The sequence below is a fragment of the Scatophagus argus genome, chromosome 15 (genome assembly GCF_020382885.2).
Source record: "Scatophagus argus isolate fScaArg1 chromosome 15, fScaArg1.pri, whole genome shotgun sequence".
Lineage (NCBI taxonomy): Eukaryota > Metazoa > Chordata > Actinopteri > Scatophagidae > Scatophagus > Scatophagus argus.
This window is the reverse complement of record NC_058507.1, coordinates 12,097,086-12,113,025: the sequence shown is the minus strand read 5'-3', so window position 1 is coordinate 12,113,025 and position 15,940 is coordinate 12,097,086. Positions and strand designations below refer to the sequence as shown.

At 39.9% G+C, this 15,940-nt stretch overlaps 2 protein-coding genes across 5 annotated transcripts in view; one reads left to right on the top strand and one right to left on the bottom strand.

Annotated features, from left to right (window-relative positions):
- Nucleotides 1-409: 409 nt before the first annotated feature.
- On the bottom strand, nucleotides 410-5,386 carry LOC124072084 (putative E3 ubiquitin-protein ligase UBR7). 2 transcript variants are annotated; one of them, XM_046413244.1, is made up of 12 exons: nucleotides 5,260-5,386; nucleotides 4,511-4,628; nucleotides 3,999-4,132; nucleotides 3,832-3,892; nucleotides 3,634-3,729; nucleotides 3,444-3,497; nucleotides 3,221-3,326; nucleotides 2,955-3,100; nucleotides 1,353-1,547; nucleotides 1,014-1,170; nucleotides 862-923; nucleotides 410-625 (listed from the first exon to the last, which is right to left on the bottom strand). In XM_046413244.1, the coding sequence occupies exons 2-12, from the start codon at nucleotides 4,625-4,627 to the stop codon at nucleotides 542-544; spliced, it is 1,212 nt and encodes a 403-aa protein (XP_046269200.1). In that variant the 5' UTR covers nucleotide 4,628; nucleotides 5,260-5,386; the 3' UTR covers nucleotides 410-541. The 2 variants fall into 2 exon arrangements, with proteins under 2 accessions (XP_046269200.1, XP_046269199.1); XM_046413243.1 differs by lacking the exon at nucleotides 5,260-5,386 and having other exon boundaries at nucleotides 4,511-4,749.
- A 1,352-nt stretch (nucleotides 5,387-6,738) lies between these two features.
- The window catches only part of itpk1b (inositol-tetrakisphosphate 1-kinase b), a 42,403-nt gene continuing 33,201 nt past the window's right edge, over nucleotides 6,739-15,940 (top strand). For 2 of the 3 annotated variants that reach the window (XR_006845444.1, XM_046413245.1), the window contains exons 1-3: nucleotides 6,792-7,007; nucleotides 7,538-7,688; nucleotides 11,838-11,862. Coding sequence is in view for 2 of the 3 variants with exons in the window: in XM_046413245.1 (XP_046269201.1) it covers nucleotides 7,594-7,688; nucleotides 11,838-11,862 (120 nt within the window). In the remaining variant the exon portion in view is untranslated. Of the gene's footprint in view, nucleotides 7,008-7,537; nucleotides 7,689-11,837; nucleotides 11,863-15,940 lie in introns of all 3 variants that reach the window. The other variant, XM_046413247.1, reaches the window with a different exon arrangement.

Here is a 15,940-nt window from a genome sequence, read left to right as displayed (position 1 = left end):
TTTTGTGCACTAGAAATGTGATCACTTTATTTGAAACAGGAGTACGCATAAATCAGTAATATTTCTTCACATCACTTTTACAAACAAGTTTGCCTTAACTGGTCTCCACCAGACAAGCTAACAATTTAAACACTGGTATTTAGCCAAGTCAAAATGACACACTGGACACAGGAATACATATGGCTGCATCATGTTCATGTGGAGTAGCGTCACAACTTTTTAAAGCATAAAGTGCTCAAACTTTCTTTTGTTCAGAAATGTTTAAAGTCAACTTTCATTAGGAGCTTCAAAGTTAAGGCATCATTGTAAATCAGGATGAATGAAGTTGTGAACCCACAATCCTTCACCAGGGAATTAACCCTCACAGCAATAACTGCAAGTCAGTACTCTTTGCACTAACAGTTCAAGCTTTAGGATCACAATGGTTGCAGCAAAAAAAACAACCCTTTTATTCAACAAAGAAAAAGGGTCATCTTCACAGTTTCACATACATTAAAAGCACCATATGAACCAGTCACATGATAGCAGCGATGCTTCCTTCTTACTGGTATCCCGCATTGGGTCTACGTCGCTTTCTAGCCCGCAGCTCCTCAAAGAACTGATGTACAGCTTCGACTGTGACCGTCTGGTAGAGACAGAGAAGGAATGGTTCGCATTTGAGATATGGAGAAAGGAGGAGAAAAAGGTACACACAAGCCCCAGAACATGATTCATGACTGCAAAATTTCACATTTGTTATGTAAAATGATACGTTACCAACGTTGCCTGTGGGTAAATAAGTAAATACTACTGGATTTAGAACCTCATAGGTTTAATTCTCACCATTCAGACTACATTTGCACTTAGACATCCATTTCTCACCTTTCCCTCAGTAACACACTGGTCTAAAAATGCACTGATCGAAGTTGTCAGCTCGTTGAAACCTGAGGGAAGAGCACAGGATTAATTAGTCTCAGTCAATCAGTCAGGGAAATCTGACCCCACATCTTCCCCTCTGCCCTCCTCGTGCTCACCGTAAATGACCTCCAGCTGCTGTACGCGGTCCATCGAGTTCGTCAGTGCCATCAATGGATGCTGCCCAAATGGCTCCTCCAAGCCTTTGTTCTCATAGGCCAGAATGGTATCAGACTGATCCATGAGAAACTGCACCCTGGCAGCCACATAGGCTTTCTGTGCAGCAATGCAACAGAGAGTTGAGAAACATTCATTAAAAGAAAAACAAAAGAAAAATGCCTAAGTACTTCATTACACGGTTACATGAACCAGGATCACATGTAAAGCCAGCACCTGCAAAGTAGCTTTTGTGTGCCAAAGCCTTCATTATAATTTGAGAGCTAGTATTTGTGGACTACCTTGCAGCTTGTGCAGGTGCAAAGCTCCGAGCGCCAACTGTAAGGCCAGAACACCGCTCCCTGTCTCTGCCTCTCGCGCCCCTGAACCTGCAGCTCTTTCAGCCTGCACGCCACTGTTTTGGTTGTGGCCTTTGCAGGGCTGCTTGTCATTTCCTCGTGAGTTCGTTTACAAGAGGAACTCCTATTTGCCGCTTCCTGAGATAAAAATAAAAACATTATGGGATAAGTTACATTGGCAGGGGAGGCAGATCTTAATACATAACACTGCAGACTCATCCGGGGAAGTCTTGAGGCGCCTGACACGATGACATGATTGGGCGATGAAAATCACCAGTTTACAGTAAGCTGTCCTGTGAAGCCTGGCCAAAGCCGTCTACAGAGCAGGAGAAGCAGTGCCTCATGGGTCATTTCTCTCCTAATTACCCAGAGGAAGGGAAAGCACGTTAACAGGGGCCGGAGCCTGCTTTAGGCTCTGCTAGTTACCCTCCAGCCCCATCTTGTGGCAACAAGTTAACACCAGTTGCCATAAAGTGAAGCCTCAAATGCTGTATATAAGGATCCCTTCATTTATACAGTGGGAGGGCTTCTGCTTTATGAAGAAGGTATATATAAACAAGTTAAGTGCCAGAAGCCCTCAGCATACTACCATATCTAGGAAACAACTGTCAACATGGATGCAGATATGCTCAGCCTTTTGTTAGTTTATCTTTAGAGGCCCAGTGACAAACAGGACAAAAAATGTATACATAAAATGGATGTGAAAAACCTAAAACAATGAATACATATGACTTTAATTAATTTGTGCAAATACCATACGTTATACCACAAGTTAAATGAACTGATGAACTGATGTTTTCCTAAAATTCTAACCATTTATGATGATTTTTATGTTTATTTATAGTTTTTTATTAAATCTAAATCAACCATGAGAACAATTTAAGGAAACCAAAATCATTAAATCTAGCTTTTAGTTGGTTAGTCAGTTGAAATAAGGTTGAATGCTAACTGTTAATCAATTGTTTCAGTCCTTTTTCAAGAAAAATGTGAAACATTTGCTGATTCTTCATTCTGCTGATTCAAGATTCTTAAATGTCAGGGTTTGCTGCTTTTCTTTGTCCTTTTGTTACAGTACATGAAGAGTCTTTGGCTTTTGGACTGTTTATGGGACAAAAGAGGCAATGTGAAGATGTCACTTTGGGCTCAGAGTAATTGTGAAGGACATTTTCACATTTTTTTTGTCAATTTCTAGACAATTAACCATGAAAATAATCAACAGATCAATCCATAACGAGAATCAGCCTTAGTTGCAGGCCTACCATGACTTCTTTCAAGCTCCAGAAAACCAAACAAACACGGAATGACAACAATAGTCAGCCATCGGCAGTCATTCAGAGTAATTAAACTCAGTTCTATTGATTAAGTGTTACATTGTCTGTGCAGAGTGCTTTAACACAACCAACTCTTCAATCGTACAACTGCCGTCCGTGTGAATACTTAGCACAAGGACAAATTTGGTGTTGGTAGGTTTTCTTGGTCACTTTTAACCCCTTGGTGCAAACTAAGAAACAGAGACAGAGGGCCAATACAATCACTGTTTCTCACCTCCTGCTTTGTTCGCTCATCAGTGACGGTCAGTTCCTCATCCCTACTGTGACTGGGCTCCGAGTCTTCACCGTTTTCTGCTCCTTCCTCGACATCGACTTCTACGTCCTCCTCCTCAGGATGACTGACGCTGCTCACAGGTGGTGCTAAAGAACAAAGACAAAAGGAAAAATTACTGTCAGATTTTTAGCATTAAATGTATGCAAGGTTAAACATAAGGGTTTGTCCTCGTTGCATGTGACAAGAGGCTCAGGGAAATTAATTACCTGCAAAGTGTGCAGCATACGTCCACAAGAAAGGAGCCTTGTTCATACAGGCCTCACATACCATCTCTTGCAGCTCCTCAGGTTCCACCACAGTGCAGCCCAGGTGCTGTCAAAGACAAACAAAGTGACTGCATAAGGAGAAGAAGACTTACACTAGTGATAAAATGTAAATCAGAATTGAAAGAAGTGCATCATTTCATCCTCATAATATGACTTATCTTACCCTGCTATGAAACCAGTCCTCACAGACGACACACTGAATCATCTCATCGTTGACCTGTTGGGCGAGTAAAAAGCTATTTTGTGCAGTGACAGACAAACATAAACTGTAGATTTCATGCAAATAATCTGAATAAGATGAGAGCCCGGATACAAAATAAATTTAAAAAAAAAAAAAAAAAAAAAAAGAGTACCTGATCGTCTGTGTCTGGGTACGGCCGGTCACATGTGCAGTAGCATCCACTGAAGTTGTGATTGTACTGATTTCTGACATTTTCCTCATCTTTGGCCTGTGAATACAAGAGACAGAATAATGTGAACAGTCAGAACATAACAGACAAGCTGGGAGGTACAGATTCAGTAAGAAATAGTATTAAATCCAGAGGACTCACAGGAATTAGCTGACATTTGAACTCCCCAAACTTGTTATTTCCACAATCACAGCGAAAGTTTCTACAGCAGAAAAATGGATTAATTATCAAATGATAATCAACAAAACTGTGGAACTGAATTCGAATCAGTTCGCCATGAATACACAATAAAAACTTGAACAAAATACCTTTTGGTATACAGTTCAAAGATATCATGTCCGTCGTGGCATTTATTGGAACAGGCCAGACAGATCCCAGCAGGCTGTGCAGCACTGGGAGTGCAGGTGTTGCAGGCAAACACAGCCTGTCGCTTCACATAACCCTGCAACAGTAAACACAGCAGCTAGAAATACGCCGCAGTATGTACATTACTGATGACATGAAAATAGAGGGCAGTTAGTACTTCTTAATTATTCTTCTGTTAGGTTTGCAACTCTGAGGGAAAATATGAAGTACTGCAGTGACACCAAACAGAAGGACTGCAGTTTCACTCTTGAGCCCCAAGGAACTACAAAGCCTTTGGGAGAAATTACAATAATATATTGTATATTTTAAAAAAAGAAAAAAAAACTATTGCTTGCTTGGTTTAATCAAAAATGTACACACAATGGATGCATGAACAACTGCAGTGCTTGAAAAGGCGAAATTAGGCGCATAAAGGTGATGGCCACAGGAATGCGGTGCAGGAAGCCTTTCTTACCCGGGAATAAGAGCAGTTTTCTGGGTCGCTTCCAGCCAGTACACACAAGGCTCTCTGGAGCTCCTCCTCATCAGCGAGAATATCGTCGATGTGTGCGTCGTCTTTATTTGATGCCATTCTGTTATAATGAAAAGAGAGACTGAAGAGGACACAAAGACACAAACCCCGTCTGCGCGGCACAACACAGCTGACAAATGACTGTTCCGGGCGGGAGTTTGGGCTGAGACCACGTGGAGGAAGTGACGAAAGATACGATATGATCAACAGAGGGGGACCTGCTGTTATACTGTTCATTTTATTTATCTATTTATCTTTGATTTCATTGATGACATTGATTACTTATTGAGATTATCATTTTCAAACAAGGCAGCCTTTATAAAGTGCTGTAACTTGTTGGTTATTAATGAAAGTGTAATCAATCATTTACAATCAATGCAGCATTATTTTGTTTTTCTATCAACGACTTTAGTTCAAGTAGGCTCATCATTAAAAACAGTAGGCTTCATATACAACAGTGTATGAAGCACAGCGCTAAATACATTGATTTCATTAAAATGGCTTTAAATAGACTATAGCTATATGATGTTTCATATGAATAACCAGCAGACACAGGCTGTGATAGTGGAAATGAATTACAGTGAATATTTAGGGCAAACAATTTAATACACACCGTAACCATCAAAGAATGACAGAAATGAACAAGCATTAAAGAGACATTAGAAAGTCTTAAGTTTTAAGATGTTACATACCTGTCCTGGTGCTAGGCAGAAGACGGGAGAGGGGTTTGAAGTCGGTGGTCTGTCCTCCCTCCAGCCACTTCAACAGCGACTGTGCTGTTATGTATTGTTTTAAATATTTTTTGTTTAATTTCTTTTGTTTTTCAGAACGCAACGATTTTTTTACACGTTCGCAGTGTTCAAAATCTTATGCAGCCTATTTATTTATTAAGTCTGACAAGCAGAGCTCCACAGTAGTCACACCTATCCAAATGTAGACTTTCCCTGTAGGTTAGTAATAATAAAACAGAATTTAAAAATCAGTTATTTGAATAACTCAGTCAAAGACCTGCATTGGTGGATATAAAAGTCAGAGCACACATAAGTACAGAGACATTCACCATCTGTTATCCATCATGAAAAAAAAAATACTTTCTTGTTATGGCTGTAAATCTTGAAGAGGAAAAAAAAATGCAGTATGCTTTGATGGTTTTCCAATGGATGGCGCCAACGTGACATGTTAGGACGCCAAACGAAAGTGCGCTCGCTGCTGCTCTGAAGACAGACTGCTGCACGAGGTGCTCTCATTATGCAAGCTGCAACGAGCCTATAAATAGAAGTTCGGTTAATTATGCAATCTGCTGTTGGTTTGTATACGAATTCCTTAACGAGTCCACTGATCCACATTTTGTTTCAAACTTTCTAGAATCCTCTCACGTGGAGTGTAAGTGGACCGACTGCGAAGCGGTACAGCTCGTGCTCAGGGGGAACAGACTGAACTTCTCTGACCGCATCCTGGTTGCCTTTAGAAGCTGTCGGAAATATTGCCAATGAACGTCCTAGAGAATAGTAGATGTACAGAGACAAAGACAGGAATCCTGGTGTGCTGAGGGAAAAGTTAAAATAATCCTACTGTTGTTTTGTGTCCGCCTTTAATCGATATATTTCACCCAACTGATGAAAACAAATATAACTGTTAAAATCAGGATTATCAGTGAACCAGTGCCTATTAAGGTGGTACAAAAACAACGCCACATTTATAAGCTTATATAAAAATCAATTACATCTCAGATCCTGATCCACTCAGAATCAGAATTCCTTTATTTATCCCCGAAGGCAATAACTCAAGGTCTCTTATCTTCTTTGAAATCTGTTCAAAAAGTCCAAGGTTCTACCTGAGATTTTGTGTTGTTATTTACGTATCAACATGTAGAGCAAATACACTAGCAAATATTCAACGACTTAACAAAAAAAAAAGAAATAAAAAAGTACTTGCAAACGTGCACATTGTTTGCCCCGTCCAGCCTCGCAAATGTGAGGATTTACGACTTTACTTTTTTACATTATGGAAAATGTCATATATTTGGGTTTGGAACCGACAACGGCTAACCAAAACAAAACCAAACATCTGGGAAGTTGCGATGGGTGTAGGTCACATTTCATAGTCAAATCGATTAATCTGCAACTCGAGAAAACGATAAGAGCACAACAGCATGTAAAATCAGGACAACTGATTGGACGATCGGGGGAGGAGTTTTCCGATGGGTGCGTGAAGGCATCATCAGTCTCCTGGATCCTGGGTGTGTGCACAGGCAGTTCAACCTAGACACTGAGTGAAAACACCAGGAACATCTCAACGTGAGTCCAGCTGTGCCTGTCACCTGTCACACTGTTTGAAAACTTTCTCTCCTTTTCCATCGGACGGACCGAGAATGGGAAACTATCCGAGCTAGTGTCTGAAGAGGACATACATTTAGGGGGAACTGTGCTAAAATTGTCAGGTTAGTTAATGCTAGCTCACCAGAGTGTGTCGTTGACGTCCTTAAGTTGCTTCATCTACTAGCTAACTAGCTGTTGCCAGTCATCGTTAGTTAATTCATCTGATATTTGTAAGTGGTATGAATCTGTTAAGTCGTTTAGCGCAGGTCAACCTCGTTAGCAAGTTAGCATACGTTTCCTAATTGCATGCCATTGGTTAGCTATGCAGATTGTCACTGTCAAGCTAGCCAGCTAACGTTGGCAGCTGAGGTTAGCAAAAGGGGGTTCAGTGTGTGTGTGTGGTTTGATGATGCTGTACCAAATTCACAGTGATTTTACGTTTGGAAACTAGATAACATGAACCGCGAGAGCGTTTAGCTCTACGAGGCGGACTGGTTGAAAACAAGAAAAGCGCCACTTCTGGTTGTGTTTTAGTAACGTACCACAAACTGAGTCGTGAACTTGTGTATTCGCATTCCCCTCACCGCTCATAGTCGGCTGCTGTGAAACTAACGTTACGCGGGTTTTTCCTCCTTTTTTTCTGGCGGCACAGGTTGAGCCTTCAGTCACACCATTAAGGTCCAGAGAAGGTACAGGAGCACAGTGGAGATGCAGACCTTCCTGAAAGGCCGGAGAGTCGGCTACTGGCTCAGCGAGAAGAAGATGAAGAAGCTGAATTTTCAGGCCTTTGCTGATATGTGCAGGTATGTGGCTGTAACAACAATTTAATACATCCAGGTAAAACAATTTTAGAGTAGCTAACTTGACATATACTGTAGGCTGGTTTAAAAATGTATGTCACAGCCAGTTGGAGTGTGTGCTGACGCCGCACTCCATCTTAATGACTGTCAAAGGGTACTGATTATCATCTCTTTTCCTCTTACAGTGAGGGGCCTTTTTGCTGTGCTCATTTGAACTTTCTCTTTCTTACTTACACACAGCACAGAGTGAGGTCTCTGCTCATGTCTGTTAAGCCTTTGTGTTTTTACCAAAAGCACAGTTGATAAGCCCTGTGACTTCTTCTTGTCTCTTAGCTGTATTGCAAAGGTAATTTTTGAAATTGCATGTATGAATGCCCCAAAGAAAGGTGGCTTTAGCAAAATGAATTTAGTATTTTAGTGGTAGTAGTTTGTGTTGTCTTGAGTCAGTGCTTGTCGAGGCATGGTGCGAGGAGGTAACGTGCTGGTAGGACTGCTAGCCTCAGGCGCATGTATAATAGGACAAGCAGCTAAACAACAGGTAAGACTGGTGCTCTCATTTACTTATTTTGTCCTGAAGACATGAAGGCAGGTTTGTGTGGATTAAAAATTCAGTGAAAAATTCATTGATCTCTGCTTAGTTGTTAATATATCTAAACCCGAATATATGCCTTTTTCACAGTTAAACCTCTGATCATTACAGTGTCCTCTATTACTATTGGAACAGTGTAATATCATGTAGGCCAGCCTTGGATTTTCGTTTGTAGTTTTGAGTTGTTTTATTTATCTACAAAAAAGAGACTTTCCTGTCCAAGTGCGTGGTCCTAACCTGGACTTGCTCTAGAGTTTATTGGTACTATAGCAGCAATTTCTTCTTATTGGACAGTTATCTGATTGTTGTACGTATGTATGTAATCTTGTTGGAACTTATCTGTCTCCAGCCAAGTGAAATGTTATATAAGGTGTTATAAAGTAGGGCATGGATTTTCTCAGCAGACGTGAGTTAAGGAGAAATGAACTCTGCCTCGATGATTCACAGTAGCTGCTGTACAGTGTGTTGGATTGGGTAATGACTCTAAGGTATGGCAGCAGCCTTATCATCTGTTGCTGGAGCATTGCCTAGCTCCCTGTGTTATGTGTGGCCTACAGTTATGCTGAAAACACAATGTATACTAAAATTTACTTCACTTAACTATACTTAACTTGTCCTGCAGGGGCAGGTGTGTTGTTGCTGCGCAGGCAGTAGTTTTGAGGCCATTTCATCTTTTTTGAAAGCGTTGTTTTCTCGCAAAGCAACCTGGTTGAGCTAGCACAGATTACCACACTGTAATCCACAAAACATTTTTAATCTCTTTATAAACCTCCTAGTAACCTCCCTCCCTGTGTCCTTCCCTACACCCCCCCCCCCACTCACATTCTCTCAGAGCTGGACTGAGAGCTATTTAGTGTGAATGGCTGAGGGCCTTGTCTTAATAAGTCCTGTTTGTGACAGAAGATCAGGTCACATTAATAGCCTTTACACAGGACAGCAACAAATCTGCTGCGTTAATGTGTGTATCGTGTATATGATCTCAACATGGCTGCTTTTCCTCAATCACTTACTGAAACTTGTCTTTTGCTTCTCCATTTCCTGATGTATTTCCCCTTATCATATACCATGTTAGAAAGCAAAAATCATCTACACTCAGAGAAGGACATAGATGTAAATAAGATAAGCTGTGACAAAAAGGCATTTTCTAGGAGGCACAACACTTGAAGGAAGTATTGCATTTGCTGCTGTTGTACATCAGTGCTACCTTACTGCCAGACCATAAGATAGAAAAACAGCTCTATTTATTAAGAAACTTTTGGCAATATAACTTTGAATTTAATGTTATGTACCTTGATTTTACTTTGAAGATAGACATGAGCAGATTGGTTTGTCAGCCTGTATAATCAGACATAAACTAGATGTTAAGAGAGAATGTGCCAGTACCATAATACTGACCAGGTTTCCTCCTTCTCATCATGTGGGATGCAGCTGACATTTTGAGTGCCTCATTGTGGAATCTGACCTGTCTTTTGCAGCTGGACTTTTGGGATTCCTGCTGTACAGAGCCACTGGGTTTTATGTTTGGATCCCATAAGCTTGCACAACAGTCTTTCCATTCACGTATACTTGATTGACAAAAACACGATGGCCTTGACAACAGGCAGCCTGGGCGTCATTGTATAAAATGAAAATATTGTTGCTTTGTCTTGTCAAGGCAAGGCTACTTATCTCTAGGGCGAATCTGATGAGATGACATTGAGTTAAATGCACTGTATGCTGGCATGTTGTCTTTCATGTGACTGATCAGTTTTACTGCAGTGCGGGGGATTGTTGATTTTAACCAACAGGCAGGTTTAAGTATCCCAAACAGGTAAAATGACTCCACGTGGTTGTCCTACTTTATTTGTCCTTTCCTAATGTTGCCCATGAGCACACTACACTAAACCATCTTAATTCAAAGTGTATTAAAACAACCACCATATTTTCTTATATTGATTGTGAGCCAATGCTGAAACACTTTCACCTTTCTTGTGGTATTTTGCTCCATCTACAAGTCAACACAATCTCAGACACAATCACTTGTAAACTTTGTGATCATATGCTTTCCGTTGCTGTAATTATCTATGATGTGCCATTATCACCAAACTTAAGGGTTAGAGTTTATGGATATGTTTTATTCAGTTAAGATACAGCATGATAAAAAGGTCTTGTTTGTTATTACTCCTCCATTTTGTTGTGTCAGACCTTTTCAAAAAGTTCTGACCATGGCCTGTTTCTCTAGTGGATCTCATTTATTCTGTTGGCTGTGTAACAGTATAGGAGAGCAGACGATCCCCATATCTGAGATGAGACCAAACTAAAGGCCCCATTCACACCACATGAAACACGCCAGCTGCGGTATTAAATATCCGCATTGTTGTGAAGCAGTGAAAGGCTGCATGGCTGTTACCATGGGGCTGTAACCTCAGAACAACTGGGCTGGACAGGGCGGGTTGGTGGTAGCAGAATTGGTTTTGTCACCATCATAAATTGCCCCAACTAAAAGATGTGTTGTTTTAGCTATTCAAGTTTTACTTGTTTTTTGGGGTGTTTTTTAACCATTTAGCTAATTAACTGCTACTTCTTGTCAAGCCAGTTCTGCTAGAAATGTGGAATAAAAGAAACAAAGAGAAGAAGTCACCTCATTCAAATTCATGCACAATTAGTCAATTGGGGGAAATACTGCTGTGTACTGTCAGAGATAAGGAGAAGAGATCTGCCCCGGTTCCTCATATTTTCAGTTAGTGGTGCAGTATATTATGATGGTCAGCTCTACCAACAAATCCACTCTTGCAGTGGTCTGCTGGTTGCCAAGCAACCCTTTTTATCTTTTATTTCTAGTATTTCTTTGCCAGTTCTAAAAAGTAGAATGTTCTCCAGCTGTGGGGTTGTGGGTTTTTCAGGTTTTTTTTTTCTGTCATGATGGACCTACTTTACTTGAGTTTCATTATTTGACATGAAGGCACAAATAGACTCATGTGTCAGAAACTCGTGTCTGTTACTGTCCAAGTTGTTGAGGATCTCTCAGTTTCTGTTTAATTCTTATGGAGAGGAACTGTTTTGACATGCATTTGCATAAAGAGTAAATGGAACCCACACATAAAGGAAAGAACTCTAGTCAGGGAAACTGATGCAAAAACATTTTTTACATAACCTACACAACAAAGATAACAAAAATATAAACACAACGGGTTCTGTTTTTGCTCCCATTTTTCACCAGTTGAAATAAAAAGTCTCCAACTTTTTCTATACACATAAAGTGCTTACTTCTATAAGAACTGTTTAAATCTGTGTTACTGAATTTTTCTTCTTTCCCATGAATTTTGTGGACAAAATTTAAGATATATTAGCCTTTGTATGCATAGGAAAAGTCTTGGAAGCTAAAACAGAGTGTGTTTTGTTTATGTATCATGCAGTAAATGAAAGTAAGAAATATTAAAAACAAAATAACAATAATAATAGGAGTGTGCATTCTTGTCACACTCACTTTGTATTGGTTTTCCTGTGGTTTCAGTGTGGTTTTTTGTGTTTTGTTTTTAGACAGTAGTAAAATTAATGGATGTTCCTTTTGTCTTATTTTTCAGGAAAAGGGGAATAGAAGTTGTTCAGGTAAGTGGACACATTTTTTGTCTGATACAGATTTTTTGTTGTAGTGAGAGAAAATTCAATATTCACTCATTGTTTTAGTTGATAATTCAAAAATATATGCCCACATTTTTCAAATCTCTACTGTAATATACTGTGAATTCATTGCCTCCTGCATACCTGATGTAGTTGCGTCACACTTGCTACTTTCAGTCTGTAATAATCCTCAGACTCGGTCTACCAGACCAGGTGGAATTCATTGTTCAGCTGTGATGCAACTCATCGCAGCACAGTGTTTCAAAAACTAACCACAGCTCTCTAAACTCTGAGGAGTTTAGTTGGGACATTGGTCGAAAACATTCAGAAGCTTGGTAGTGGAAGAGGTTGTCACATTAATTGCATCGGTCACAAACACTGAGAGCATCTGTTTTATAATAAAACAAATAAAATGATCACTAAGTAAAACTAACTTAAGGTATTCTGTGCAATGTGGATGTTGCAGAAGAAGATTTCTCAGCCTGGGTCGATTATTTAGCATTTTTCTAGTTAATGGCATCCCATTTATGTATTTGTTTGTTTGTTTGTGTAAAAAACAAACAAACAAAAAAAAACAGCAAACTAGAATAGAATGTGCCACTTTGGCTCTGATGCGGCATTCTCTGTCTGTCTGTCTGTTTTCAAATCAAAGTCGTGGAATAAAAAGTAAAATATGTCTTTCCAAGATTTAGTGGAGTGGAAATATAAAGTAACAGAGAATTTAAGTGCTCGAGTAAAATACAAGTACCTCAGAACTGTATAGAAGTACAGTATTTAAATAAATTGTACTTATATAGATTCAGATCCAGATATTTGTTATTAGTCTCCTTGATGACTAATAATCAGTATTGGTATCCACCCTGAAAAAAACACAATAACCGATCCTTAGAAATCACAGTGTATCTCCAGCAGTTACTTAGCCTGAGTAAAGGATGGCTGCTGTATCACTATATGTTCAGTGAAATGGAGGCTTCAGGGAAGAAAATGCTGCTGTCATTAATGGATATTGCACAGCACACTACATTGAGTAAGTAAACACAGCCTGTTCAGCAGCATAGTAACAATTGTTTCTAAGTCCTGGGAGCTCAGAGCTCAGGAGTGCTTGTCAGTTTAAGTGCTCTCTGCAATTGAGGAGGGAATCATCTTGCCTTTTCTGCTCTTTCTTTTTTTTTTAATGCAGTCTCTTGTATTCTTTGGGACTTTTTTCCCTTGCTTTGAGGTTTTTTTTTTCCTTCCTCTCACTGTGTTGACGATATCAGGACACCCAGAAAGGGCCTTGTCCTGGGAATAGTCCCAAAGTAAGCAGGGCTTTGTTTCCCACTGTGCATTCAGCCCCTCCTGGGAGACCACATATCCTCATGGATCTCAGCTCGGGGGACCCAGGGACATGAACAGTCGTCTGGCCATTTCTCTTTTCCAGGACTACCTGTGGTCCACTGAGTTATTTTCCCCCTACACAGCTTTGCAATTTTTAAGTTGGACTGTCGCTGGCATTTGAGAGCTCAAGCATCACTAAAGTAGTCAGAGGTTTTTTTTTTGGATTCACACTGGTGACTCGGCTGCCCGAGATTCACCCTGTGCCAGTCAGTGCCTGCACTGTCATGGCCACATCACAAGTGAAGATAATGGTAGCCGTTGTAATGCTCTGACCTTGTTGTACACGTCTGTGTACAAAGCTGTCTTATTTTATTGCACTAGTACATTCTGAGCTTGGCAAAATTATCTGTTTGAAGCCTTGTTATTTTATGTATTTTCTCCTCAATTTCTTGTTCTTAAGGTCCTGCATCTGTTATATCTTGTTTTAAGCCCAGTCTTATTGAAGCTTAAGACAAATTTCCACACTTCCATACTAAAGTACATGAATCAATTAAAGACAAAGAGTAATGTTGTTGTTAGACATAGATAATGGAGTGATGGGAGGAGGGGTAGTAAATGGCACAGGAAGTGTTTATAAATATTTATACATGTAACCATAAAACCTGCCTGGCACTACTGTAGCTAAAAAATGAAAATTATGTTTCATTGCAGGTAAAGTGTTCCATTTGAGTGTTGTTTATGTTTTATTCATCTGGGATTTTTTAGGCTGTTTGGGTGTGTGGGAGTGTTGCAATCCATTTAACCTTCTCTAGAAGGCTGGAGTAAAACATAGCTGCAGATTTATTTATTGAAGCCACTTTAATCACACAGCCTTGTCCCTGTGGTCTGACAGACTAGCTGATCCTGATGATAGCAACACAACCTTGGATTTCCAAGGATGAAATAATCTTAAGGTTTTTCTGCCAGCATTAGTTCATGTTGTTTCCAACCTCATGACAGGGTAATTTACTTATCTGTTGTGAGTCAAAACTAGAGATTTGTTGGGATGATAATAGTGTACTAGAGCTGAAACTATTGGTGAATTTCCATTCCTAAATGAATCAGCAGTTCTTTTGATAGTCGATAAGTAAACCAAACATCCCCTAGTTTTAGCTTCTCAAATGTGAGTGTTGCTGCTTTTTCTTTTCTTATGGGAGACCAAACTCTCTATCTTTGGATTTTTGGTTTTTAATAGAAAAGAAATCGCACTCTGAAAATATCACCTTGGGTTTTTTCAGGGTATCTTGTTTTTCCACTATCTCCTAGTCAGCAGATGAATTGATGATGAAAATAAATGTCAGCTGTGGCCTCTCAGTGTCAGTCAACATAGATATTTCACATTGCATTAGTGGTATATAAAGTGTTTTCCACAAGAGGTTGGATCCTCCAGAGGGTTAGTAGTGGTTATGACGTCACTCTGTGTGAGAAAATCTTGGCTAAATCTGGCAGCCCCAGGGAATTTTATTTTACATTTATGTTAGTGTGGGAAAACCATCTACATGGTTGGAGTGATAGAACTGGGGGAAAAAAACCACCCAGTTTGTTTGTTGAGTCCTTTAGACTGTTAACATCTTTTCAGTCAAGTAACACATTATCACACTCACCTTGTCTCTACTTTGTTTCGCTCCCTGCTCCAAACAGTTTTGTACTAGCTCATCAATACTGACCCCTTAGCCCTGCACTCATGAGAGCCATCTTCCCACTGCTCCATACATTAGCCTGTCTGTGTCACAGAGCTGATGAGATTAACTCACCAGGCTCGGCCTTGAGGAAGGCAATATTTGCTCTTAGAGAGAAAACCCATCACAACAAATGGCCTTCATTTCAGTGTGCTCTTCAGGGAAAGTTATCGAGTTACTGTTTTTATTATATGTAAGCGTTTGGGATTTAAAATTGATTTTCTGGTGTGCCATTGTATCTCACCTGCATATTGAATTAATAGACAAACAAGACAAACAAGAGCTTGTGTTTAGATGGTATTTATTGGTCCTCCATTGAATTATGATCCAAAGGAATCTGATTTGCGGCCATTATTTGCAATTAAAAGTGACATTACCTAAGATGAAGCAGAAAATTATAAATATGCAGGAAGCTTTGTTGGGAAGATGTTCAAATCAGTGCAACAAAGCCTTGATGTGTATTATGTCATTTTTACACTTGACATATAAGGAGGACTGACAGTTCTCAAGTGCTCTAAAGAAGGAAGGTTGTTGCTTTAGGAGGCTTGAGATCAGGGTGGAGGTGATGGTGATGATGAATGATATATTCATCAGTTTGATGAACTCCACAGTGACTTCTTTATCTCCCCAAATATCCGTAGCCATTTTCATTAGACTTGGTAGAGTCATGATATCTCGTTTCTTCTGAAGTAGTTCTTTTTCATTCCCCGTGACTTATCCACATGGCCCAAAAAGTCTTCAAAAATGTTCTTAAGCTTGGTGATGAGTCACTTTAGTCACACATACACATAATTGATAAGAAACTCCTAAGCCTCCAGTGCACATTGTAGTTAGCAGCGAGGACTCTGGGGGAAAAAACAGCCTTCAACCTAATGAGCTTCCAGTTTCACTCTCTATATGGTTTTCGGCTGTAGATTCAGAACCTTCATGTCGATCCCCTCTCATTTTTAGTCTTGAACTTAGTCTTGAACTGAACGCGCGAGGTGTGGCCGACAGCCGTATGTTTCTTTTAGACTGGGGTGTCAGCTGAT